Source organism: Anabrus simplex, chromosome 6 (assembly GCF_040414725.1).
Source record: "Anabrus simplex isolate iqAnaSimp1 chromosome 6, ASM4041472v1, whole genome shotgun sequence".
NCBI lineage: Eukaryota > Metazoa > Arthropoda > Insecta > Orthoptera > Tettigoniidae > Anabrus > Anabrus simplex.
This window is the reverse complement of record NC_090270.1, coordinates 301,901,709-301,927,897: the sequence shown is the minus strand read 5'-3', so window position 1 is coordinate 301,927,897 and position 26,189 is coordinate 301,901,709. Positions and strand designations below refer to the sequence as shown.

Here is a 26,189-nt window from a genome sequence, read left to right as displayed (position 1 = left end):
AGTGGAAGTGTGCAGGGTTGCCGTGAACCAAAAAATCCAGGGTGAGCTAAAGAAGGCTCTGAGAGGCAAATGATTTACCTCAGGCGACGACGTCAAGCAGTACATTTGGAACTGGTTCACAACGCAGTCCCAGGAATTTTACTAGATGGCCATTCGCCGCCTTGTGCCACAGTGGGATGAGTGCTTCGACAAGGCTGGGCAATACTTTTTAAATAACGGTACAAGTTTTTATTTTATAGCCTCCAACTAGTTCCTTTTTGAAATGCCCTTATATATGATTAAATAAGTAACACACAAAACTAGTGTTGGGAAGTACAGGGTGGGGCAGAGTGGACTCCCTAGTTTCAATAAATCACTGAAGAGCATGCACGTGAGTAAGCGGAGTGGGAGTAGTAGCATTTGGTGGGGGGAAAGACGCCATTTTAGTAGTCGCCATGCCGTGGACTGGCGAGCATCGTGGTTTTGTAGTCGAAACGTTTTTTAAAAATAACGATAGTGTGGTGGCGATGCAGAGGGCATTTCGTAGGCTGTTTGGTAGCAAAATTTTCGTTACTGGGCAGCTGAAAACCCACGCAATCTTCACCAAAGAAATCTTCATTCACCAAAAGTGACTGTGTGGTGTGCTGTGTCCTCCATAGGCATTATTGGCCCCTACTTTTTGAATCTGAAGATGCAACTGTTACTGTGAACGCTGTGCGCTATTGTGAGATGTTGGAGAACTTTTTCTTCCCCAAAATGGAAGAGTATGGTGAGGAAATGGAAGCCTTTTGGTTTCAACAGGATGGTGCCACGGCTCATACCGCCCGTCGCTCTCGCCAACTTCTGCAAGAACAGTTTCCCGGCCGCGTGATCTCATTACGAGGGGATGTTTCATGGCCCCCTCGATCCCCCGATTTAAGCCCATGCGATTATTTTCTTTGGGGTTACCTCAAATCTGAGGTTTATAAAGTTCGACCAAGGACTATGGAAGCCCTTAAGCTTTACTAAGCATTGTAAAAGCCCTTAAGGAAGCAATTGCTGATGTCATCGCTGGAATAACGCCAGATATGCTGCGCAGAGTTTTTGAAAACTTTATTGAACGGCTGAATATGTGCGTCGCTCGTCAAGGTCGTCACCTGGACGATATCATTTTTAGATTGTGTTCTCCCAGGATGGTAATATAGTGAGATTGAATCAAGGTGCCGTAAAGCTAATGCAGTGAGCTCGCAGCTGCGATCGACTGTATTCTGTAAGAAGGAAGTCAGCTCCCAGATGAAACTATCTTTACATCGGTCTGTTTTCAGACCAACTTTGCTTTACGGGAGCGATAGCTGGGTGGACTCAGGATATCTTATTCATAAGTTAGAAGTAACAGACATGAAAGTAGCAAGAATGATTGCTGGTACAAACAGGTGGGAACAATGGCAGGAGGCCACTCGGAATGAAGAAATAAAGGCTAACTTAGGAATGAACACGATGGATGAAGCTGTACGCATAAACCGGCTTCGGTGGTGGGGTCATGTGAGGCGAATGGAGGAGGATAGGTTACCTAGGAGAATAATGGACTCTGCTATGGAGGGTAAGAGAAGTAGAGGTAGACCAAGACGACGATGGTTAGACTCGGTTTCTAACGATTTAAAGATAAGAGGTATAGAACTAAATGAGGCCACAACACTAGTTGCAAATCGAGGATTGTGGCGACGTTTAGTAAATTCACAGAGGCTTGCAGACTGAACGCTGAAAGGCATAACAGTCTATAATGATAATGTATGTAATGTATGTATGTATGTAATGAAAAAAAATGGCATTGTATGTAGATTTCAGAAATAAAAAGCTTTTGTAATAATCTTGTACGGTTTTTATACAGTTAACCCATCAAATCAGGGAGCCCACTCTGCCCTACCCTGTATTAGTTCATATAAACTATTTTCTTATTTTCCCTAACACAGCAGGAGTAGAACAGAATTTGTTGGATGTACAGGATAAGTCATTTTATTAAAACTTTCCATTCATTTTGTATACTCAGAGTTGAAATACATCTTTAATACAGACATATTCTATTTTGACCTTGTGTCCATGTCCTTACTGTACCAATGAAGAAATATAGAAATGTTCCTACTTTCTTTTTTGATAGTTACATTTCAATTCATTTATGTTAATTCATTTATTTTAATGTAGTAGAAAATGTGAATTGCTTGCTCACAAAGCACTTAATTGTCATGTTGACAACTGTTTCATATTAAATCATTAGCAGCATTTGGACATTTGTTTATCATCATCAGAAATTAGTAAAATTAAACATTTATTGCTAATGTGTATTGAATTCTTTGATTGAATCAAAGGAAATGTTTTTCAGAGACGAGTCTTATTGAAAATATGATTAGCAAGAACAACCCACACCTACTTGCTCATAATGAACAATATACTAACGTAAACATGAAAAAGTGTCCTGTTGGCTTAATGTTGTTTTATCTGATTTATCAGTACATGCTCTGTGATATTTCTTTCCCCATTCCTTATTTTTGCAAGATGCTTTAAATTCCTCAGTTTCTGATTTAATGGAAAAATATCCACATTTTTGCTTCCGCATTTATGGTAACTGCTCATTTATATTGAATCATTTTCTGTGGTAGAAAATGTGAATTGCTTGACTACAAGGCATGTAATACTGTTTCCCTTGTGAATGGTGGCAGTAGAATAGCATCCACTCTATCCTCTGCCTATTGCAAGAAGTGACTAAAAGAGGGACTGGGGCTGTGAACTTTGGAGGGTAGCTTGGCGACTACGGTTCCCCTGGCCGAGTCTGACTTTCCTTCCACTTGTGTCGGGCTCCTTGCTTTCATCTTACCTATCTGACCTCCCTTTGTCAACTCGTATTGTCCAACTCTGACGGTATTAGGTTTTCGAGACTTAGAAAGTCTTTAATTGTATGCCCTTCATAGCCCTTCCAGTCACCTTCCCCAAACATCTCCATCATAACAAGTCTCCTGGCCTGAGAGATGGCATCACAGTCTAGGAATTGTGCCTATTCTTCTGCACTGAGGCAAATGCCGGGACAGTTCCTAGGTGTTAGCTTGCATTCAGGAGATAGTGGGTTAAAATTCCATCGGTGGTTGCAAAATAGGCTTCTGCCTACAAGTGGCCACGGCCACCAACTACCGATCCCGTCGTCTTCCCCAAGCATCTCCTCCACGATAACATCTCCTAGCCTGAGAGACTACATTACCGTCCTGGAGGCGTGCCTCCCCCTTCAGGGCAGGAATGAAAACAGTGTTGTTGTTAAAACCCCATTGGCAGCAGCCTTGCAGATGGTTTCCCGTCTTTTCCTATTTTTGCTCTAGACAAATGCTGGGGCTGTACTGTGATTAAGGTCACTTCCTTCCCAGTTCTAGCCCTGTCTTTTCCCATCATTGCTATAAGATCCAGCTAAGTTAGAATGAGTAAAACTAACAGTAATATCTCTATCTAACAAATGTTTGTGCCTAGTTTACATTGAGTATTTCCCATTTAATTTTTTAAAAATGATTTATTCAGTGACTGAAACACTCAAGCTTTTACATAATCTCTATGGACAACACTGAAAGTTATGGCCTTTCTACAAACCATGTCATCTCATATGAGTGTGCGTTTAGAAGTAAACTAGTAATTGTTATTATTTGAATAATTACCGTAAGTCACATTTGTATCTGACATGTTCAGTACAAATAGAGCCCAAACTGATCTTTTTACATTCTAGGATGACTTTCCTTGTGTATCACCTCTGTAAAGAAAGTCATCCCAGACCGTAAAAAGAAATCATCTCAGGCTCTATTTGTAATGAACATGGTAAATTCTAGAACAATGAATTTTTTGTTGTTCTTGTGATTTTCACTAAATGATCCTAATATGCTTGGTAATTAATATTCGAGAAATGGGTGTCTCTGCTGTTGATGTTTGTGCTTACAACTCTAGTCTTGAGAGTATTTGTTCTTTGAAGGTGTGTAAAGTGAAATTTATGTTTCAGAGACTGGTAGTATGTCTTGAGGAATCTCTCTACATTCACAACATTCGAGACATGAAGGTGCTCCATACGATAAGAGATACTCCTCCAAATCCCTCAGGACTTTGTACTCTCTCAATTAACAGTGACCACTGTTATTTGGCATATCCTGGGTCAAATACCATAGGAGAAGTTCAAATATTTGATGCTATTAACCTGGTAAGTAAGAAGCATTTGGGATTGCCTTCTTTTCTTACTTAGTATCTACAATTTACTGCACTGTTGGATGGACCTAATCCGACCATAAGATCTAGCACTCATCCAGAGGCTGCTTGGGTATACGGAAATGTTGACTGCCAAAAATATACATTTGAATTTATGGCAAACAGATTAAAATAGATGAAGTAGATAACTGGCAATTAAAGATTAGTGCTGCATCAAACCAGTCTGTGGACTGATAAATTACTACTGCTACTACTACTCGACAATCTGAAAAATATCAGAAATGGTTTTCCACCATTACGCCGACAGCCACCACCATCGCATGTTAACCTGTTACTGTGATGACTCAAGAATATGTCCATATCAAGAATGGGTGCTATCAATGAACTTGGCAGTAAAAAATCTAAATTCTGAATACATTATCTCAGTCATATTTAGTGTATAAATATGAAGATTGGAAATTGCATTTTCTGCAGCTATTATTACAGACAGCATTTTGGTAGAGCTAATCTTTGTAGAGATACAGTATTTGGATGTTTGTGCTAAATGTAGTAATTGCAAATTATGTTTGTTATTAAATGTGTGTTTGGAATAAGAACACGGTGAATTGCTTGCTGCAGGTTCTCTCCAATTAGCCTCTTGAATTGATCCACCCACCTCAGTGGAGCACGTCCTCTGGGCCGTAGGCCAGCGACTTTCTCTTCATTGAAAGTCTTTTCCATTGCACTGGGTCTTTTGACATTGTGACCGAAGGACCTACACTGTTGTTTTTTAATAAATATCGATAGACTTATTTTGATGCCGAGCTGCTTTTGGATTGACTTGATTGTTTGGTGTGTCGTCCAAGATATTCGCAATATTCTTCTGTAGCACCAAACTTCCAAAATTTTAATCCTGTGTCAGTCTGTCATCTGTTTTCTGCTGCATAGGTGGCAGTGGGAAAATGAGTGTCCACAAAAGCGTAAGTTTCATTGATACACTAATGGAGATGTCTTTCCATATGTGAGTAAGCTTTTCTGTCAAACTCCTCGCCTGCATAACACACCTGCAGACGTCAGGTTCACAGTCCACTGTGTTAGAAACAAGGTACTCAAAGGGGCTCAGCGCTTCATAGGTAGCAACCTTTGCGATGTCAGGCAGGTTGTGGTTGTTGTTGTTGTTGTTGTTGATAGGGCGATCTGTGATAATCGCTTGGGTCTTCATGGTGTTGATTTGATGTCCATACACTCTGCAATGTTCGTCTGTCCTCTGCATGATAGTCTTTAGTTTGTGCTCATCTTTTGTAATTGTCAAAGTGTTATTTGTTAGCCTCCAACTATAGTACCGCCATTAGCCTTCGAATGCCTCTTCTCTAAGAATTATTGGTTCAGGGTCTTCATTTCTTTCTGCCGTATGTTCTCGTTCTTCATGAAACAGTTGGATGCAATAATTCCACTATACTTTGGCTATGTCTTTCACAACAGTATTTCTGTGAATGTCCTTGATAATCTGCATCTTGGGTTTGAATTCTCAAGCCATGTTTTGCTCTTTATCATATACAGTACTTCTGCCCAGTGATCCTCCATTGCATGGTTCTCTAGCTCAGAACATAGGTTCTTAATGGGCTCATTTTTGTAGCCCACATCATGACACTGATCTCTCTGGTCTTGAGCTGCTGGAGGTTAAGAATTTGCTCACGAGTTCCTTTGTATGGAACAAAATGTTGGCTGGTCATCTGGTATTTGTGGGAGGAGGAAGTTCTTCATCCTCTTGTTCATTATTGTAAGTATTATTTTGCTGCAAGCAAATTTGATGCCATTCTTCATTTTTGCAGCAGTTGTCCCTGTTATTCTGGGTTTGTGATTGTATGTTGGACATTAAAATGTTTCTCAAACAGTGCCAGAGTCTCTTCAGACATCTAGCGTTGGCTTTTCACTACAGTGTTTTGTTTTGGGATCTTGTTTGTCGCTTCTGTGATCCATTCCTGTATTTTCTTCCACGCTGTGCTGCAGCTTCCTTCAAGGTCAGGTGGTCCAATGTTTCGAAGCTCTTGTTGGAAGATAAGTGGCTCAAGAGTTATCATTCAGGTCAATTTCATTTTCATCGCTGGTGATTTCAGGATAGGGTGAGAGTAGAATATGATCAGACCCATATTCAGCTCTTGGTTTTGTTCTGATGTTGCAAAGGGAAGTTCTACAACTTTTATGTTCAAGAATATAGTAAATCTGATTCTTGTACTGTCCGTTCGGGGATGTCAATATGAACAGATGTCTGTGGTAAAGTTTGAATATGATGTTCATAATGGAAAAGCTGTTATCAACAACAGACTGTAATAGATGTCTGCTACTTTCACTGTGCACTCTTAAACTGTAATTTCCCACGTTGCCTTGCAAATGATTATCTGCCACAGTATTCCCGACCTTTGCATTAAAATCTCCTGAATGTTTGTGATTTCCTTTGGTTTCAGGGCTGCTATAATCTTCTCTAAGCTCTCATGAAATTCTTCAATCTCTTGGTTGTCAGCAGCAGTGGTTGGCAGTATACTTGGATCAGGTATATCTTGTTCGTATTGGTGCTGAGAGTGAGGGTTAACGTTCTTTCATTGATAGGTCTGTACGCTTCATAACTGGGCAGTCTCCTATTGACAATACGTGTGACTCCATTCTTACTCGTTTCTCCTGCATCGGCCATATACACTGCTGGGAAAAAAATTATTACACCCTCTTAGTTTTCCAATTCACTCAAGATTTATTGTTCAAACAGTGCATATGGAGTACATGAAATGATTACATTTACAGATCAATAGCTCAAGCAGTACTGAGGTACCGGGTGTCAATCCATGCTGAAACGCCCATGTTAGTAGTTAGTGTATCCTCCTCGGGCGGCAATGCAGGCACTGATTCTGGTATCCATTCGATCGTACAGATGGTAAATACTGTCTTGGGATACATTATTCCACACCTGTTTGACCTGTTCGTGTAGTTCTGCAAGAGTTGTGGGTTGACGAGTCGCACATGTCAGTTGTCGTACCATCGTATCCCGCAACAGTTCATGTTGACACTTAGGGGATCACAAACCCTCGTATCTGTGCTGTGGTAGCTGTACGATCTGGCACTGCTGCCCTTACAATAAGACGATCTTGGTGGGTGTCTTTGCTGCGTGGACGTCTAGAACCTCTCACGTATGGGTGTGAGAATGTTCACATGACCATTGCAACCAGCATCGTTGCACAACTGACGCAGCACGTCCAACTTGTGTGGCAATTCTCCGTAAGGACCATCCCGCGCCACTCGGCCACAATTTGACCCCTGTCAAACTCACTCGGTTGGCTGTAGGATGTACGAGTGTGTCTCTGTGGCATGGCGCCTGTTTGCTTCACACTGAGCCTTATGGCTGTAAACATTCCCTATTAAAGGGAACACGCAGATGGTGCTCTGGCAGCTATGTCACTACGCTATCTGTTGGCGAACGACATATAAACCATTATCAGTACATCTACTATCCCCCACGTGGCATCTGCCATCATCGGATCAAAATCGGTCATCTTTCCAGTTGTACTAATTTTTTTTCCTGGCAGTGTATACAACATGATCATCAGTGCTGAATTGCCCTCAGCCTTCAAGCAACTTTTTCATAAGCCACAAATATCAACTCTCTGCCTTATCAATTCTCATTCTACATTGTGAAGCTTTCCTGTCTGCAGTAATCCTCTCACGTTCCACGAAACGATAGCTTTGCCAATGCGGAGCTGGTTTGTAATTGTTTTACAATTAACATATTTGCTGTGTACCAGGCCGATCACTCACCAGTGCACATCTGGTAACACATTACACACCAGCTGGCGTGGACCCGAAATGGTCGCTACTTGGATTGCACAGCATAACGGTATTGTTTCTTTGACTCTGCATGATGCGCTTATGGAATTTCATTAAGATCTTTTATATGGTGGTTTCCCCTTTCTTTCCACTTGCTATGCCATTGACCAGTTGATTTGGTTCACCTGTCTTCAGAAGTGATTTTTCACTCCAAGGGTATGAGGGTGCTTTTAAGCACCACCCATTCAACAACTTTCAGAACAGGTTGTTATACTTAATGGAGGGGGAACACTTACTCCAGTAGTTTGTTGTACCCAGGACATGTTATTAAATGTAATAATCAAAGTCGTATTAAACATTAAAGATTAGAAATTATAGTTCACAAACCTTTTGTTTGTACAATTTTTCAGTACTGGTAATATTTCACAATTCCTGTTTTGAGTTCTGCCACTGGTATTGCTACACCTCTGCATACTATTAAAGTAATATATAGCCTACTGCTCAACATTCTTTTCCCATAGTGTCTTAAACAGACAGTCATAAATTTGAATTGTTCAAACAAAATTTCATTCTTTTTAAACTTATTTTTTATTTAAAGGATATTTTTTCCTTCTGATTATTTTTGTGTGTTTCTCTAGGCTTCTGGAAGTCGTCGTTAGCCTCATCTTTAGAAAGAAACTGAATGAAATCTGATTTACTGAAATTTTCTTATACATTTAGTTAAGTCCAATATTTTGCCTGTGCAGTTGGGTTGCATAGTTATCAGCTTGCATTCAGAAGATAGTGGGTTCGAACCCCACTCTTGGCAGCCCTGAAGATGGTTTTCTGTGGTTTCCCATTTTCACACCAGGCAAATGCTGGGGTTGTACCTTAATCAAGGCCATAGTTGATTTCTTCCCACTCCTAGTCCTTTCCAGTCACATCATCGCCGTAAGACCTATCTGTCGGTGCATCTTCTTATAGCAAATTGTGTAAATAAAAAGTTTTTTATATCTACCCGTTGTAAGTCTTTCATGTTATATGAGAATTGCATACCAGTTTCTCTTAAGAATAATTTTCAAGCATTTGGTATAGGAGACCATCTTGATCTTTTTGTGTGTTTCAGCATGCAAAGACAATGATCCCTGCTCATGATAGTCCACTTGCAGCTCTGGGATTTAGCCCATCTGGGACCAAAGTAGCCACAGCGTCTGAAAAGGGAACTGTAATCCGTGTTTTCTTAGTACACGATGGCACAAAGTTGTACGAGTTCCGCCGTGGCATGAAGCGTTGCGTGAGCATTTCCAGTCTGGTCTTCAGTATGGATTGTAATTTTTTATGCTGCTCTAGCAACACAGAAACTGTGCATGTGTTCAAGCTAGAAGAACCAGAAGAAGCGTAAGTACATAATTATTTCTAATGAGAATGTTTCTTATTTGTTCATGCAATATAGAGAGTGTGGTTTTACTTTTGCTGCTGTTGATTCTTGGAATCTGGGCATGCAGACCCTTCAATTATTATTGGAAATAATTGCAGGAACTGCAAGAAGGTTTTTAATTAGTACATTTCTGTATCTTAATCGTAGCCTTTATAAGTAACAAACTGTGCTTTTTCTTTTATTTAAAGAATGGCTTCTTCTTAATTACACAATTGTAAACTTCCACCTTTGTTGTGATTCGCCTTACATGCAAGTCCTACACTCTGTATAAATAAGTTGTACAGTGTTGGCCTTCATATCCATAGATTGCAGATTCAAAGCCATACTTGATACTTCATGTTGTACAACGTCAGCATTAAAATAAATCAGAGGTGACACATTCAATGTTTATTCAACAGAACTTACAAAAACTCGTCAATATGTTGCACAGTGAAACTCTTATTTTCTGCTATCTGATGGTTATAAGTGAAAATTTAGCTGCCTAAATGGTTACAAGTAATCATGTTTATATTGGTCCGTATTGACTACATAACTTGAAAAAAAAAAGTAAATAAATTTCACCACCTAATCAAAACAATATTATAGTCTAATAAGATTATTTATTTATTTATTTATTTATTTATTTATTTATTTATTTATTTATTTATTTATTTATTTATTTATTTTATATAAAATAAAAAATTATTTTATTTTATTTTATTTTCTAATTGGTGTTTGATCAAAATGCCCAACATGTTAGCCAAGGTTACATCATCGTTATTATTATTATTATTATTATTATTATCATCATCATCATCACTCTTCGTCTGGAAATTTTTGAGACTGAGGCTGTAATTGTAATTAGAGGTACTTTGCCAGCTGTGGATATGATACCCTGTAACCTTGAACTGACTCTTGGCTGTGATTCTGTGCTATTCTGCCAGGTGGGAAGACTGCACTTTGTATAGTGAGGTGCTGCAGTGATATAGTTGTCTTAATGGTGATAGAGCTAGGATATGAAAATCGAGCAGCGTGTGAGCATAAAATACTGTGCAGTTAGGAAAGAACCTTGAAAACCTGGAATGTTATCCAGTAATCTTGTGGTGAGCAGTAGTTATCACGAACACAAGTGTTCCATTTGCACTCAAATTTTGTTAATGGCAGGAAGGATGCTACATCTTTTGGGTTTAAACTGTGCTCGAGAGATTGAGAGTAGACATTCTATCATTGATCACAGAGGCAATTATTGAAGACTGTTGCTGGGGCAAATGAGTACAACGTTGATGCCACTTGAAGTGAACTGTCAGTGAACTTAACACATGACAAGTGTGGGATCTTGAAGGGTAATTATACCAAAATATATAATGATCATCTTATATCCCTCTATACTGGGAACTGAGATTATCATGAACATTAGAGTGTAGAACAAATAGCTGCCAGTGACTTAATTTCCACCATTGAGCTCTCTGTCGTTGCATAGTTGTATGTGGACTATTCTCTGGGAGGTTAATGGTTGCTGAACTAAAATTCGAACTAGTTAAGTGAAATGGCTATAGTCTTTGTCAAATTGGAAGCATTTTGGCCTCAAGAGGCTACTCAGAATTGTCCAACCATGTGGCTGTTACGTTGTCACTTATCTCGTCCACTCGATGTGCTGCACACTGTGGAAAATTTTGTTGTGTTAAACATCACTTGCGGCCAGATCAAAACTGTTTTACTTCATAGAAACGACCGTAACGCAAGCAACCTTCCATTTAGCACAGACCACAGTTGATCCTACAACAACAACGTCATTGATTTTTCGAACAAAAGTAGGAAGTGAATGAGTAAATGAATTTGAAAGTAGAGGGGTTGTCGTATTCCCTGTGAATGACCATAAATGTTTGCTCTATCAAGAATTGATTAGCTTTTAATCACTCGCATTTCATTTCTCTTTGTTCTGAGATATTCACATATAAGGGCATGTCTTTATTGCATTTAGTATTGTTATTGTCATACCTTTGCTAATGATCCTAAACTAAATACTTCTGAAGTCATATATATGCTATGTACAGTATTCTTAGTACATCTAATGGTTTGTGAGAGCTCATATATCTTCGTAGCTTAATAGAACTATAATAGGTGCACTTAGGAAGTGGGGTTTTCAAAGTTTAGTGAATAGAAAAATTGCTGCAGGCATTGCCATAGGATGGAGGGGCTGCTTAGCTGAGGCAGTAAAGGCGTGCTCGGTTCATCCTGAAGGATGTGGGTTTGATTCCCCATAAGGAAGTCGAAAAATTTAATAAACGAAATTTCCATATCTGGAGGTGCATATGGTCCTTAGGTTCATTCAGCCTACACCGAAAATGAGAACCAGGTTAGTTCCTGGGAGGCAAAGGTGGCCGGGCTTAGAGCTGACCTCTTTACACCACCAAGTGCCGAGGTTACGGATAGTGGAAGCCTTTACCTTCCGCTCCCACAAGGGCCTTCATGGCCTGTACAGAGATGACTCATTATATAATGACTGATAGAAATCTTACATAAATCTTAAATTTCATTGGCTTAATTTTGTCCATTAGGTATTTTGACATTGTTCATGAATTCAAAGTACTATGTTCTTGAAGAAAAAGAGACTTGCTTCTCCTTTTCCTGTGGGTGTCCTCTACTATCTGGATAAATACTACCTCAAAAACTTGCCAATCAGAAATCTCGTGCATTGAGTTTGATATTTCACCTTCATTCATAACAGGCATAGACTATTAATGTATAATCTTGCTGTTGTGTTCTGGATCCTTGTGGTCACTTGTCATCTCAGTCAGATTAATAAAAAGCTGAAAAACTGAACTTCCAAAGTATACCCAGTATAATAGATGCAATCTTTTGGGATTTTGTTGTAAACCAAGAGAAATTCTTTACTTTTCAGAGAGACTTCCGTTCTTTTGTCCTTGTCCGTTTTTCGTTGCACTTTGTTTTTTTTTTTTTTTTTTTTTTCCTTTCTTTCTGCCCCATCATCTTTCATTATTCTGATGACCTTGCTGTCTATTTTTATACAAAGCAGTTTTGAACAGCAGTCTTACTTTTGTGCTAAGATGGTGTCATCACATCCTACTTGGAAGGCTAGTCCACAGTGGGCCATCTGGAGATGATCAAGGTATTTTCAATTTCAAACTGCCATCATTTAGAAGTCTTAGTCATGGACTGATGAGTTCTCTTTTGAAGATACATAGCAATGTCTCTGCGAAATGTAAAGAATTTCTCTTTGTTTTCCTTGACACAGCAAAATTCCAGATCATAATCATGTCTAGTAATCTGGGCCGTGAAGTGCCCATATTTCTTTCATCCTTTTACTGGGGGCTTGGCTTCCTTTCTCTCCTCAGACCAGGTTGTTCCAGTCTTCTTCTTTGGCCTTTCCTCTTGATCAACGTGCCATTTGTGAATTTTGGATCTGAAGATTACCCAGTTTTGAGCATCTGCTGGTTTAAATTCCTGCCTGTTTCAAATCGGTTTTGATTTCACTACTTCATTTCATTGTGTCCGTTTTCATAGAATTTGACTATTTATTTGGTAAGTCTGTCTGGATGCATTCTTTTAATATGTCCATAGAATCTTAGCCTGCGTTTTCTAATGTCACTGTGAATATTTTGCGCAATGTTTGATTTCCTGTCTGCCTCTGAGTTGGTATTGTCTGTCAGTGAGTTTTAGGCCTAGAATTTTTCTTATGATTTTGCGTTCCTTTTTCCCAGTGTTTTCAATGTCTGCTTTCCTGCTCAAAATTAGCATGTCTGATCCATAAAGACATCCTGGTTTAATGACTGTATTGTAATGTCTTTGTTTATTGTGTTTGGAGATATATTTTTTGTTATAGATATTTTGGGTTAATCAGTATGCAGTTTCCATCTTTTGGTGTCTAATTTCATTGGCTTTTGTTTCAACTCCATTTTCATGAATTATTGTTTCACCAAGATACTTAAATTGTGATACTACCGGTAGTTTAATTTTGACATATTTTGTCTCCATGAATTTTGGTGCTTGTTTGTTGCAGGTCATGTATTGTCTTTTCAAAGATATCTGAAGGCTGATTTTTTTCTGCAATTTCTTTCAAGAGTTTAATCTGATTTTAGGCTATTGAAATGTCTCGGGTTATTATTGCTAGGTCGTCCACAAATACTAGGCAGTCTATTGCTAGTTTTTCTCTGCCTAAAGTGATTGGTTGGTTTATTTCGAGGACCAATTTCTGTTTGCGCCATTCTTGTATCACTTTTTTAAAGACGCAGTTGAAGAGGAGCCTAAAGTTGAGACTCCCGTTTTAATTTCCACGGGATCTATATATTTATGTTTTTGTTATTATTATAGTAATTGTTGCTGTTATTATAATCGTGATCATCTTAAATCAGGCTATTCTTGCCAGTACAAAGACATAGTGATTGTTCTGCCAATTATATGGATGGAATTCCTATGCTAGAATAGCCCTCCTTTCTACGCAGCACTCCTTTCACATTACTATTGGCACTGGTAAATGCCTGGAGAAGCCGCTGCAAACAACATAACTGCCTCTCAATCCCCATGCACATCCATTCTTGTAGTGCTCTTTTACTACTTTTTTACTGTTAATGTTGAGATCTAGAAAGTGTAAGAATATCTTCTTCAGAGGATTAATTGAACTTACACACATCATCTCATAATCTGTAGTCTATTGGACTTAGCTGGTACGCCAAGGTCCCTCAGGATGTAGCACCATGGGGTATGTTGTTGTTGTTGCTGTTGATATAACCAATAGGTTTCCTGCTGTAAGGAAATATTGCTTGCCAGTTCATGTTTAGGAACAGGACAGATTTAACTCTGAAGACATTCCGTAATGTTTCGTTTCATTTCCTTAAATATCCAACCTCTCAGTTCTTCCCCACTTCTCTCATACTATCTTTCTGTATATGTCCTTTTTTGTTTTTAGTGGGGTAAATTATTCTTTCTTTTTTACGTTATGATGATGATTTATTTTTTCCTGTTTTTGCTGGGTCATTTTGTTTAATATAAAGCATGCATAATACATTTCAGATCATAGTTTGTATTATTTAGGAGTAAATCACTGAAAAGAATAAGTCGATAGCAAATGTCACACATTTGGATATTGTTGACAGGTTGAGACAAGTTCCTGATGAGAACCAGGGCTGGAGAGGTTACTTGACCAAAGCAGTGCAAGTATCTGTTACCTACCTGCCATCTCCAGTGACTGATGTATTCAATCAGGGGCGAGCCTTTGCATCTGTACGTTTACCATTCCAGGGCCTGAGGAACGTTTGTGCAATCACAACGTAAGTAGTTGAGATCTTTTTACTGTCATGATTGAAGAGTGTGATAACTTGCTAATATGAACTATAGCTTCTCAACAAAAGAGCTACAATTCAGTATACAGTCAATACTTGTGAGATAATTAAAAAGTAATCTCTCTATTGTCCAGAGACAAGCTTAAAAGTTGCATGAAAATTCAAAGATTGAATTCGTGAATGTTTGGCTTACCTCCTTCTCGTATTAACCCTTAGCAGTCAAATATGTTTAACTGGGTTTTATAACTCTATTTGTACAGTGGCACCTTGATTATTCATTCCCGCAACCGTCCTAATTGTTTTAAAAATCCCACATCCATTCCTCAAAGAAACAACTTTGCGCATCAATGCCCAGAAATTTCAGTCTCATCAATGCTCAGTGAAATGTTTTTCAAGAAACTGTATCTAAGTATAGGTCAGCTTTGTCATACCTGTGGGTGTTTGTTTTAACGTTCCATCATAGCGGTAATTAAGAGCTAGTTTATTTGCCATCTAACATCATTTCCAACCTCTACTGGCATGTTGCAGCAAGTGTCTTAATCCACATCCCAGCTGAGTTCAAGGTCACAAATAAACATAAATTTCTCTGAGTTTTGATGATTTTTATTTTCCAATTTGTGGCTTGTGATTAGTGATGAGCAGAACCAAATGTAATGCATTCTAAGAACTTCCGAGAATCAGTACTTGCATTTAAAACCATGTTCATGAGTACAACATAACCTTTAAAGTGATCAACCAAAACCAGTAATAAAGGTAAAACTTTTTAGAACCTTTGCCAGGATAAGCAACATAATAATCGTGGCTGACGATGGCGGAAATGGACTTGCCCATTGGTAAAAGGTTATGCCAATGAAACGTCGCTCCCATAATTCTAAGATAGCGAGAAGTTATGACCAACTTTGGCGGTATAAAAATACCTAAAACGATGAGGCACTGTTACCGACAAAGAAATCATCGTTGCCATTGATGCTTTCACGGCCCGTACTTATAGACAAGGCTTTTGGGCTTATGCCGTGTCAAGAAAATAAGGTGATATTATTTACGTTTTGCAGAGAACTGTGCTCTACGTCATAAGAAGAAAATCTCGACTGTCCTCGAGAAGGTCTTCTAAAACAATGAGCTTTGAATTTAGACGTTACCCAATGGAAGTGGAAATGGTATGTTCATTCATCACCAGGTGGCTCTTCGGACGAGATACAGCGCTAGCATTCGAAGCGGAAGGTGACGGAACCATCAGAATCAGTCTGAGAGGGTCACATAACATAACGGGCGTAGGCACATATGAAGGTATAACATTGACACAAGTCTGGAATGAAACATCTGGCGATGAGGAACATACGAATTTGGAAAACACCGAAATGAAATAACAATAGTGAAGGGACAGGGAAGGGAACTACCTACGGAAATTCTTAATGGCTGGCAACCAGGTATTACTTAATTGATAGCCAGTGTCCCTATTGAAATTGTTAAGATTTCTATGTATTTCCACAGCTTCCCGTATAATCCTGGACCTGTAGTGTCTTGTGTGAATAAGAGCTCGAGCATCTTGGAACATGACATCATGCCCGATGATAGAGTGTGCTCAGCTATTGCTGATTTCTCTGGCTGGTTGAGACGAATATTACGTTCATGTTCCTCGTTACGAGTAGCAATGGACCGGCATGTTTGGCCAATGTATACCTTACTGCAAGTACAGGGAATTTTGTATACCCCAGGATGTAAAAGTGGGGACAATTTGTCCTAGTTTTACCCAAACTGTGAGTTGTTTTAGTGATGGGGCCAAACACTGTTTTTATAGTGTGTTTGCGGAGGACCTCAGCAATTCGATCTGTGGTGTTATAAATGTAAGGCAGGTAGGCAGGTCCCTTTGCTTCTTCCTTCTGTGATCTTTGCTCGGTCGTTTCTCTGGGATGCAGGGCTCTATGAATCTGAAAATCGCTGTAACCATTACCCTTGAACGTGACTTTGAGTGTGTCCATCTTCACCTGGATGTTTGATGGCTCACAAATTTGTCTCGCCCTCTTGCTGAATGTCGTGAGAATGTCTTGTTTTTGTGCTGGATGGTGATGAGAATCTGCATGAAGATAGCGATTTATGTGTGTAGGCTTACGATAGACGATATGTCCCAAGAAGCCGTCCGGTTTCTTTCTTACTAGGACATCCAAGAAAGGAAGGCATCCGTCCAGTTCCATGTCCGTAGTGAATTTAATGGAAGAATGTTGCTGATTTAGGGCCGATTCGACCATCTGCTGGTAAAGTGGCTGGCAGCTGCCCAGGAGGTATACTACCTGGCGGTGTAAATCAGCTGGTACTTTGGCTTGCGTGCAATCAGCTTCGCGCAAGCACTAGGTAGCTACCCGGAGATAGACACCGATACACGAAGTTGGCTAGACTGATTTTCAGTGACTTCCTGCTTTCGAGTGTGGTGCTATCTATCGTCAGATGTATGCAGCTCATTTCGATTTTTTTTTTTTTTTTTTTCCTGTGCTTGCATCTGCTGATTATGTTAAGCTTTCATGATTTTAATCTATGAGCTTCAAAATCAATACCTAATCAGAATTAAAATCTCAAGATTACATTTTCTTATGCCAGTAATAACCTGTCATGTAAGGCAGCGTTTTTGGAAAGTATTCGCGTACTAGATTGGTCACGTCGCTCACTCCATAATAGGAGGTAATAGGTTTTCATCGTCTTTCTAATTTACATTTAAAAATTTATTTTCGTTCCCTGCCGTTGTTCTTAACTCTCTTTTACGCGCTTCCATATACATATATACACATCTTCCTTACGGACTTATTGCCTCTGAGCATTCTAGCTGCAGGCTTCTGTGAATTGGTTAAGTATCTCCACGATGCTCCATTTGCAACTAGCTCTGTGACCTCGTTTAGTTCCACATGCTTCCATTTATTGATAATGCATTTCATTGTAATGTTTAACTTTATGAAGATAAAGTTGGAAGTTACTGTAAATGTAAAGAACTAATCGGGCTAAATATCCATTCAGAGAAAGAGGAATTCAGGAGTGGAACAGTTTCCCATTTCTTCAAAATCATTTACAAGAAGACTATGTAAACAACTGATAGGGAATCTGCTACCTGGGCCACAGTCCTATATGCTATATTAATCATAACATCACTTTCTATAAGTAGCATGCATATAAAGCATTTTCCTAGTAGACATAATATTGTGATCAAACATTTCAATGAAATGTTAACAAACGAACGTATGAAAAGAGGCATACAGATTAATACAACGCTAATAATGAAAATAAAAAAGATTCGTCATAATGAAGACTCGAACATGCTTTCGTCGTATCATATAGCGAGCATGTTAGCCATTACACTACGAGAACGCTTGGGGCAATTAGGATACATACACTAACTTTTACCTGGTGTCTGAAAAAGTAGAAAATTAAAGCCCATTGGAAATGATTTCCAAATAGGTTTTGATTTTACATCCTTTTAGAGTTCCTTTGCAAAAGCTTGACGTAAAAAATGTGTTCCCTACGCTACCGATGCGAGAGGCTGGTGTGACCGTTGCAACTCAAGGGAAGCATTAATGTTCAAACTCCTGCAATACAATATCGATCACTGTTACAGTATCATGCTTTTTTCAGTATACTAAGCTAATTTAAGTTGTATGTCACCAGAAATACAGCTAATAATGTTCAGCTCTCAAAACTTGCCCGGCAGCTAAAGTTTTATCAGTCCCTTGAAGTGGCCGATTTATGCTGCCGATAGCGCTACCTGGGGGTGGTCGAACGGAAACATCCTTTTACGCGGAGGGCAAGTTATGCGCTACTTTACCAATAGGTGGTAGAATCAGCTTTTAGGTGGTTTAGAAATAGATGAAGTTTCTCAGGACCTTCTGTCCAGACTACAAATATATCATCAACAAACCTCCACCATATCATAGGTTTGATGGGCGCCGAAGCAATAGCCTCCTCCTCAAAATGCTCCATAAAGACATTACCCACTACAGGCAAAAGTGGACTTCCCATAGCCACTCCGTCCATCTGTTCATAAAAATTCCTACCCCACAAGAAATAGCTGGAAGTCATGCAGTGGCAAAATAGCTTAGTAATGTCCTCAGGGAACAGGTGTTCAACAAGAGACTAGACTGAGTCAATCGGCAGTTTAGTGAACAAGGACTCCTCATCGAAACTCGCCAAAAGTTCGTTAGGTTGAGGGGTTATGGTTGACAGCTTTTTGATGAAATACCGAGAGTCCCTGGCGTACGATTCAGTATGTCCTATGCGTGGCTGAAGCAATTTGCTTAGGTATTTAGCCAGAGCATAGAAGAACCTATCGCACTAATAATAGGTCTGAGGGAACCCTGTTTTTTATGGAACTTAGCAAGTCCATATAATCTGGGTGGCACAGGGTCCCCCAGGGACAGATGTTTAGCCTCCTCTTTTGGAATTGTAGATTGCTTTAAGAGATTCACGGTGGCGTTGGATACACGAGTGGTAGGGTCATGTGAGCTCAGTCTGTAAACAGGCTCTGACAATATAGCCTAATCTTATTCTTATTCTTGTCAATGTCAATAACCACTGTCTCATTACCCTTATTAGCTGAAAGAATGGTCAGTTCAAAATCATCTTTAAGTTAGTTCCTTCAGAGCTCTCCTCTCACCTCTTGTTAAATTGGGTGTGGGTACAACAATGGACCTTATGAGTCTCACAAATTTCTGTCTTAACTCCTCAGCCTCATCCGTAGGTAGTTTGTGGACCCCTTGGGTCTTAATTTCGCTGTTGCTCCCTCTAAAATTCCCACTGAGGAGTTAATTACTTCCGTTGAGGCAGCCATCCACAAATTATTTGTTGTATACGTATGGTACAACATGTGAAAAAGTTTACGCCAGTTGTAACAAAATGTTTTAATGTGTATGCAACAAATAATTTTAAGACATTCTGCAATTTAACAGATTGTAAATGTATTTATACAGAGACTAACCAGTAACATTGTATTTTAAATATTAGAATAAGATTTTAAAGTTTCAAACTCAACAAATAGTCATATTATTTTCAATAAGACAATGCAATATATAAACGCTTTATATTTAAGAGTTTTTTTTAATAGTTTATTATGGATAAGTTTGTTAACGGCAAACCACAAGTGTAAGTTCTAGAACAATGTTACCAATTTAACCTTATAAGAATATTTATAGCTGAAGATATTCAAAATATGAATGAAACATGTCCTGTTTTAACAATTAAGCAATAAAATAAGGATGAGATCTTAATTTTATAATTGCTTTTAACGTATTGAATAGGTGGAAATCAAAGTTTTAGTGTTCTCCTTTTAACAGACTTTCAATACACAAAAAAATGAGGATAGTCTCTTGCAACATACCACTTGGTCAACCAGTTAGTCTCCTTTCTTGCAAGTCTTCCCCGCCCAAACGTTGCAAAATTTTCATAACACTGTTGTTTTGTCGGAAATTACCCGGAATGAATCGAGGTGCTTTTTTCCTGTTCACGAATCAAGTAATTCTGGTGAGGATTGCATACACTGGAACCATATTTTAGTTGGGGTCTGACCAAGGACTTATACACCCTCTCCTTTACATCCTTACTACAAGCCCTAAATACTGTCATAACCATGTGCAGAGATCTGTATCCGTTATTTTCAGTTCTGTTTACGTGATTACCCCCATGAAGATCTTGCTTATATTGTTCATTTTTCTTATTTACTCTTCAAACAAATGGTGCCTTACTTGACTCATTGCTCACTCTTGTGCTGTCCATGCCTAACATATGGTAAGTACTTGTTTGTCAGAACTGGTGATGTTTTGTAATTGGGTTCAAGGAATATTACGAGTCTAATTTAAACTGTTTTTCTCCTAGGATCCAGAAGGTTCTTCGTCTTCTTGTTGCATCTGCAGATGGCTTCCTGTATGTTTATACTTTGGACACTGCCGAGGGAGGTGACTGTACTTTGGTAAAGCAGCACAGGTAAGTCTCAACAGGGGCAGGTGTTGATGACTTTAAAAAAAATCACTGAAAATGATCCATAAAATGCCTTGAAATTTACGAAAAAATACTATAAAATAAGTAAAGACTTTAAAATAATTGATCAAACTGAATTCTGGTGACTGTGTGTAATAATGGTTTTGCAAGTAATATGTCCCTATTCTATTCACCGCACAATTCTTGTTTTGACAGCAATAATTATCTCCTAATTTACTTGAAAATGTATATAAATATGGGCATGATATGCCCTCAAGGAACCTGGGAACGCTAATTCATCACACTCTTCATGGCTTTCAGATGTTTTTCTCATTCGATGTGCTTGTGTAAAATGTACTTCCTTTCCACACTCACATTAACACTGCACAGTTTACAAATCTATTGTACACACTTCTTTTTCCAAATTCACTCACTAGCTGAATTAAGATTACCTTATAAAATAGAAACTGAAGTAATAATGTCTGGTCACCTTCATAACATTAAATTTCTCAGTGCCAAGTATGGAAAATGCAAACATTGCATTCAGTTTAAGTATATTGGAGGGAATCATTTCCTTTAATCCATCACAGAAAGGAATTCTGAAATATTGGGCCAAACGCATGGAAACCGCTGCTCACCTCTGTAAACCAACTTGTTAGTCCAGGTTGATCTCATGGCAGACCAAATACTGCCATTACATGCTACTGTAGTATGTCCTATATACCTTGTGACCGAGCAAGTTTCTGCGCGGTTTGGGTCCCATATGTACCCGCTTGCATTCGGGAGATGGAGAGTTTGAACGCCACTGCCGGCTGCCCTGAAGGTGATTTTCTGTGGTTTCCCATTTTCCCACCAGGCAAATGCTGGGGCTGCACCTTAATTATGACTACATCCGCTTCCTTCTCGCTCCTAGCCCATATTTATACCTCTGAGTGTTCGGCCCTCACTCACCACGGTGAGATAGAGAGGATCCAGATAAAAGGGAAGAAATTCCTATGAAAGATACTTCGCCCACATTAAAATTCTAAGGGCGAATATTGCCTGAGTGCAAATGGAAGGCCCTACTTAAATTTGAAAAGCATTCACTTTCTGTTGTCACATGTTTTATGATCATCTCCCTTTAATGCCTAACATGAGAATATCATGCAGAATTCTTCTCATGACTTGAAAACGTACCATTCTTGGATAACTGCCGTGGAGAAGGATCTGACGTGTGCATCTGAGCCACTAGTTCAAGAAAGAAGTAAGCTTAGGGCATGAATACATGGGATCTTCCTGGGGCAAAATGGACAGAAGAACAAAGAACTGCATTCTCCATAAAGATGGCATACTCAAAATCCTAAAAGGCTAGCAAATCTGTTAACTATGGCCCTAAGAGACCGGAACAGTATGTGAAACAAATGTTAGAACATTTCTGAGGGAACAGAAAACTAAAAGTAAAGTTTCTGTACTCATCTTTGCATTTTCCCATTTCATGCAGGGTCTGCCTTCTTGCAATGTTTCCTCCACTTCGATTGATCCATAATGTCACATGAGGTGAGTATTGTGAAACGTGTCTCATCTCTCACCCAGTTCAGCCATCATATTTGAGGTCAGATTTTGCAACTGAGGTTTCACTGCTACGGAGTACTTGCCTATACCATCGCAGGCATAATTCATGCATTTTTTCTGTGATTAGGGCAAATTTGAATTTCTTCCGCACATCATCATTCCTGATTTGGCCTAGTCAAGTCAAGCCATTGGACCATTGCAGCACCTTCATTCCCATTGCATAATGTGCCTGTTCATGCTTCAGACTTCTGGACTAGAAATTCACCAAAGACTTGCCCTGGGAAGAAAAGCATTTAAAGGCCTGAATAAGATCTTCAAGTGTTCAGAAATATCTTTGCATACTAATGTCCGGATGGTTAAGTCATTAGTCTTCCCTATAGCTACATATGGTTGTGAAAGCTGGGCTATAATGAGGCGAGATAGGAAGCGTATTGATGAATTTGAGCTCTGGTGTTAGACAGCCAATGCATGCATCATTCAAGATTACAGCTGTCATACTTTGGTCACATTATGAGACGCTCTGACTCATTGGAAAAGACTCTTATGCTTGGGAAGGTGGAGGGGACTTGGAGACAAGAGTGGCCAGCATTGAAATGGATACACTCCATCAAATCCAACAACGACATGTCACTGAAGGATCTGAAGTATATGGTTGAAGACGGAAACATCTGGAGGCAGTCACTAGGAGATGACATTAACCTGATGGCAGCTGATCATCATAATCTTGCTTTGATGGTGTGGGCTAGCATTCATCTCCATAAAGGGACACCAGTCTGACAACTATTTGGTAGACTTCAGTTGTGATGGAATTTTCTTTATTGCAGAGGACTCCAGTAACTTGATGCCATTTCATCTGTGCGGGGCTGCTTTCTTCCCACTCTTAGCCCTTTCCTGTCACATCATCGCCACATCTGTGTTGGTGCAATGTAAAGCAACCTGTAAAATAAATTATGGGGCATTGATTCTTGTCTTGACATGAATCATATAACAGTCAAAGATGATGCATGACCCTAGGTAATTATTATTGGGTCAAGTAAGTTGAACCCCACACACAATGATCGTGCCATCAGTTTGGTCACCGCATTCTAGGTACTCTTTCTTCTTCAGATTTAATTTCATCCCAAATTCTTCGACACATCTTCCACTTTTTTACTTGCTGTTCGAGGCCCTTACGTGTCTCGGTACCTAGCATGACAATGCCAGCATATTATAATATCCACATATGTTTGCTGGCAGGATGTAGTGTTTACAGTGCACTATGTCTTCTGGTATGAGCTAGAATAAATTTGTTACTTTCATTGACTTGTCTCAGTCTCATCCATGGCTTTGGCAATATGAAAGTGACCGAGGTATGAGTGATTCTAGTAATACCGTTCCTTATGCAGCCAGTCCCTGTTATGAATGGTGTGGAAATATCGCTCATAGGGTCGGTTGGTGCATGCATTTCAGTGGGCTTGGCAGACTGATATGTAATAGCAACATCTGGCTCGGTGAGGAAAGCAACGGGAAACTACCTCACTCCTCATTTCCCTAGTATACCTCTTCAGTGACACCTAGGTTATCTATGACAGCTGTTGGTGGAGCTGTAGAGGATCAAACCAGCCTTCGGGCTGAATACCCAACATACATGTCTCATCTGGATGGCATTTGTAATGACATTCGAGCACAGTATGAAGAGCAGTGGGGCAAGGCTGATCCTTAATGGACCCCAACATGGATCCTACAATTATGAAGTAAAATTTGCACTTTGATTTTCTTTCTTAAATCATGTCTGTTAATATTGTCTCACTGATTGTGAAAGATGTTAATTTTATTTTCATAAATTGTAAATGAAAAAAAAAAAAAAATGAAAAAAAAACTTCTTGGTGTGAGGAACAGTTACTCCCAGTAAGCTGGGTAGTTGGAGGGCTAGCGTAGGTATCGCAAGAGGCATTTTTTGGTCAAAATTGAGATTACAGAGTTCATACATCAATCAGACTCCACTGCACATGCTGGCAAAGTATCGTAAGGGTCAAATGAATCTAGAGGGTAAAAACAACGTTTACAAGAAAGAAAATATCGTAACGACCATCCGTAATATACAGAACACGAGGTTATTGTAAGCATCCGTCATTATATCTTAAACGCCTCAGTTACGAACTTGTAATTTGTGTACAGATTATCGAAAACGACAAGTTTTAATTCTGGAAGAAACGTGAGATGAATCGGTTTGTTTTTGTAACTGTTGTCTGTCATTGCTATAGTACATTTTATAATTGCCTCATATCTATTTGGTTTGTGAAACATAAAAAAAAGCCTGCTTGCATGTTGATTGACAGCTAGTATACTAGTGAAATGCGGAAAAGGGTTGGGAAGGGAAGAGAAGGGGCTGTTTCTTGTGACAGACTTGACTGAGCAAGTATGGTCGGTAACTAAACAAATCGGTGCATGTATCATTCAAGATTACAGCTGTCATACTTTGGTCACATTATGAGACGCTCTGACTCATTGGAAAAGACTCTTATGCTTGGGAAGGTGGAGGGGACTTGGAGACAAGAGTGGCCAGCATTGTCAGTACATTCCTACCGTTCGTGCACAAAGTAAATTTCTGAACTGAAGTTCGCGACAAGAGGACAAATGCGAGGGATTGTTCAGTGATTCATAGTTTTATGAATAAGAAAGCTGAGGACAGAAAAAAAATAAAAACACAAGAACTGTATAGAAGGGAGAGTACTACAAAAAAATAGCAGATGCATCAAAAGTGTTGAGAGGACGGTCAAGAGAATTTTAACCGAGTAAGTTGACCATGCGATTATAGTCACACAGCTGTGTGCTTGCATTCAGGAGGTAGTGGGATTCGAATCCCACCATCGGCAACCCAGAAGATGGTTTTCCGTGGTTTCCTATTTTTGCGTCAGGCAAGTGTGGGGCTGTACCTTAATTAAGGCCAGAGCCGCCACCGTCTCAATCCTAGACCTTTCCCACCCTTCCATTGCCAAAAGCTTCAATATGTTAGTGTGGCATTACAAAAGTAGCAAAAAATGTTAGTAGAAAAGTCAGCATGAGACTGAAGAAACTTCATTTAATACACCATAAAAAAAGGAAAGGGAAAAAACGTGTAACAGATTTTTAAGATTTCAACATACAGTACATGAATTTTACAATCTTCAGGGAACAACCATGAACCAAACAACCAGAAAGGACAAGATCAGAAATGAAGTGAATAGGAAAGTAGCTGGTATTGAGGTTCCTATTATCAGTGTCATAAAGAAACGCAGGCTTCAGTGGTATGGGCACGTAATGAGAATGAACAGGGAAAGACCTGCCAGAAAATATTTCGACCTTAATCTCGTAGGAAGAACACCACAGAGAAGACCAAGAAAACGTTGAATAGAGACTGTAAGATCAGATGTGGAGGAGAGAGGATACAAATGGGAGGATGTACTGGATCAGAAGATGTATGAAGACAGAAGGAGATGCCGAGCACTTGTACACCACACCCAGGAAACTGGAGTTGAGAAATGATGATGATGATAATGATGATGAGGGAACAACTCCATCAATATCTTAATTATGACCTGTGTCAGGGGAGAGGATTGGTTTCCAAGGAGGTTGTATCAGTTTGAGAAGTATTGTAAGAGAGTTAAGCTTCAACTGGAAGAAGATTAGAAATAATAGAAGGGTTTTAATGGAGGTTCCCTGTACGGCGAAAGACCTGCACCAGGCTTTTCTGAAGGCCTCAAGCCATGACATGACAGTAGTTATCTCGTGAATAAATTTGTAAATTGCTGCGGAAACTAAGTGTACTTCTGACGATAGATGGGTGATATCTAACAAGGAAATTGGTAAGCGACGCAAGACGAGTATCTTGACCTTACTTAAGACTCCAAACACAATGATCTATTACCACAAATGAGGACTGATAAAAATGTTATATTCTAAATATTGTACTGTAATCAGTGTAATTTCCACTTTGATTTTCTTATTGTAGGGTAGTAAGTAAATTTTCCTATTTTTTTGTCTCCATTTCTTAGTACAAT

General features: G+C 39.3%; 1 protein-coding gene across 4 annotated transcripts in view; it reads left to right on the top strand.

Moving 5' to 3' along the window:
• Positions 1-26,189, top strand: part of Atg18a (Autophagy-related 18a) — an 82,396-nt gene that overhangs the window by 23,510 nt on the left and 32,697 nt on the right. For all 4 annotated transcript variants that reach the window (XM_067150492.2, XM_067150490.2, XM_067150489.2 and 1 more), the window contains exons 4-7: positions 3,983-4,177; positions 9,080-9,351; positions 14,485-14,658; positions 20,518-20,625. In XM_067150492.2, the coding sequence (XP_067006593.1) occupies positions 3,983-4,177; positions 9,080-9,351; positions 14,485-14,658; positions 20,518-20,625 (749 nt within the window). The remainder of the gene's footprint in view (positions 1-3,982; positions 4,178-9,079; positions 9,352-14,484; positions 14,659-20,517; positions 20,626-26,189) is intronic.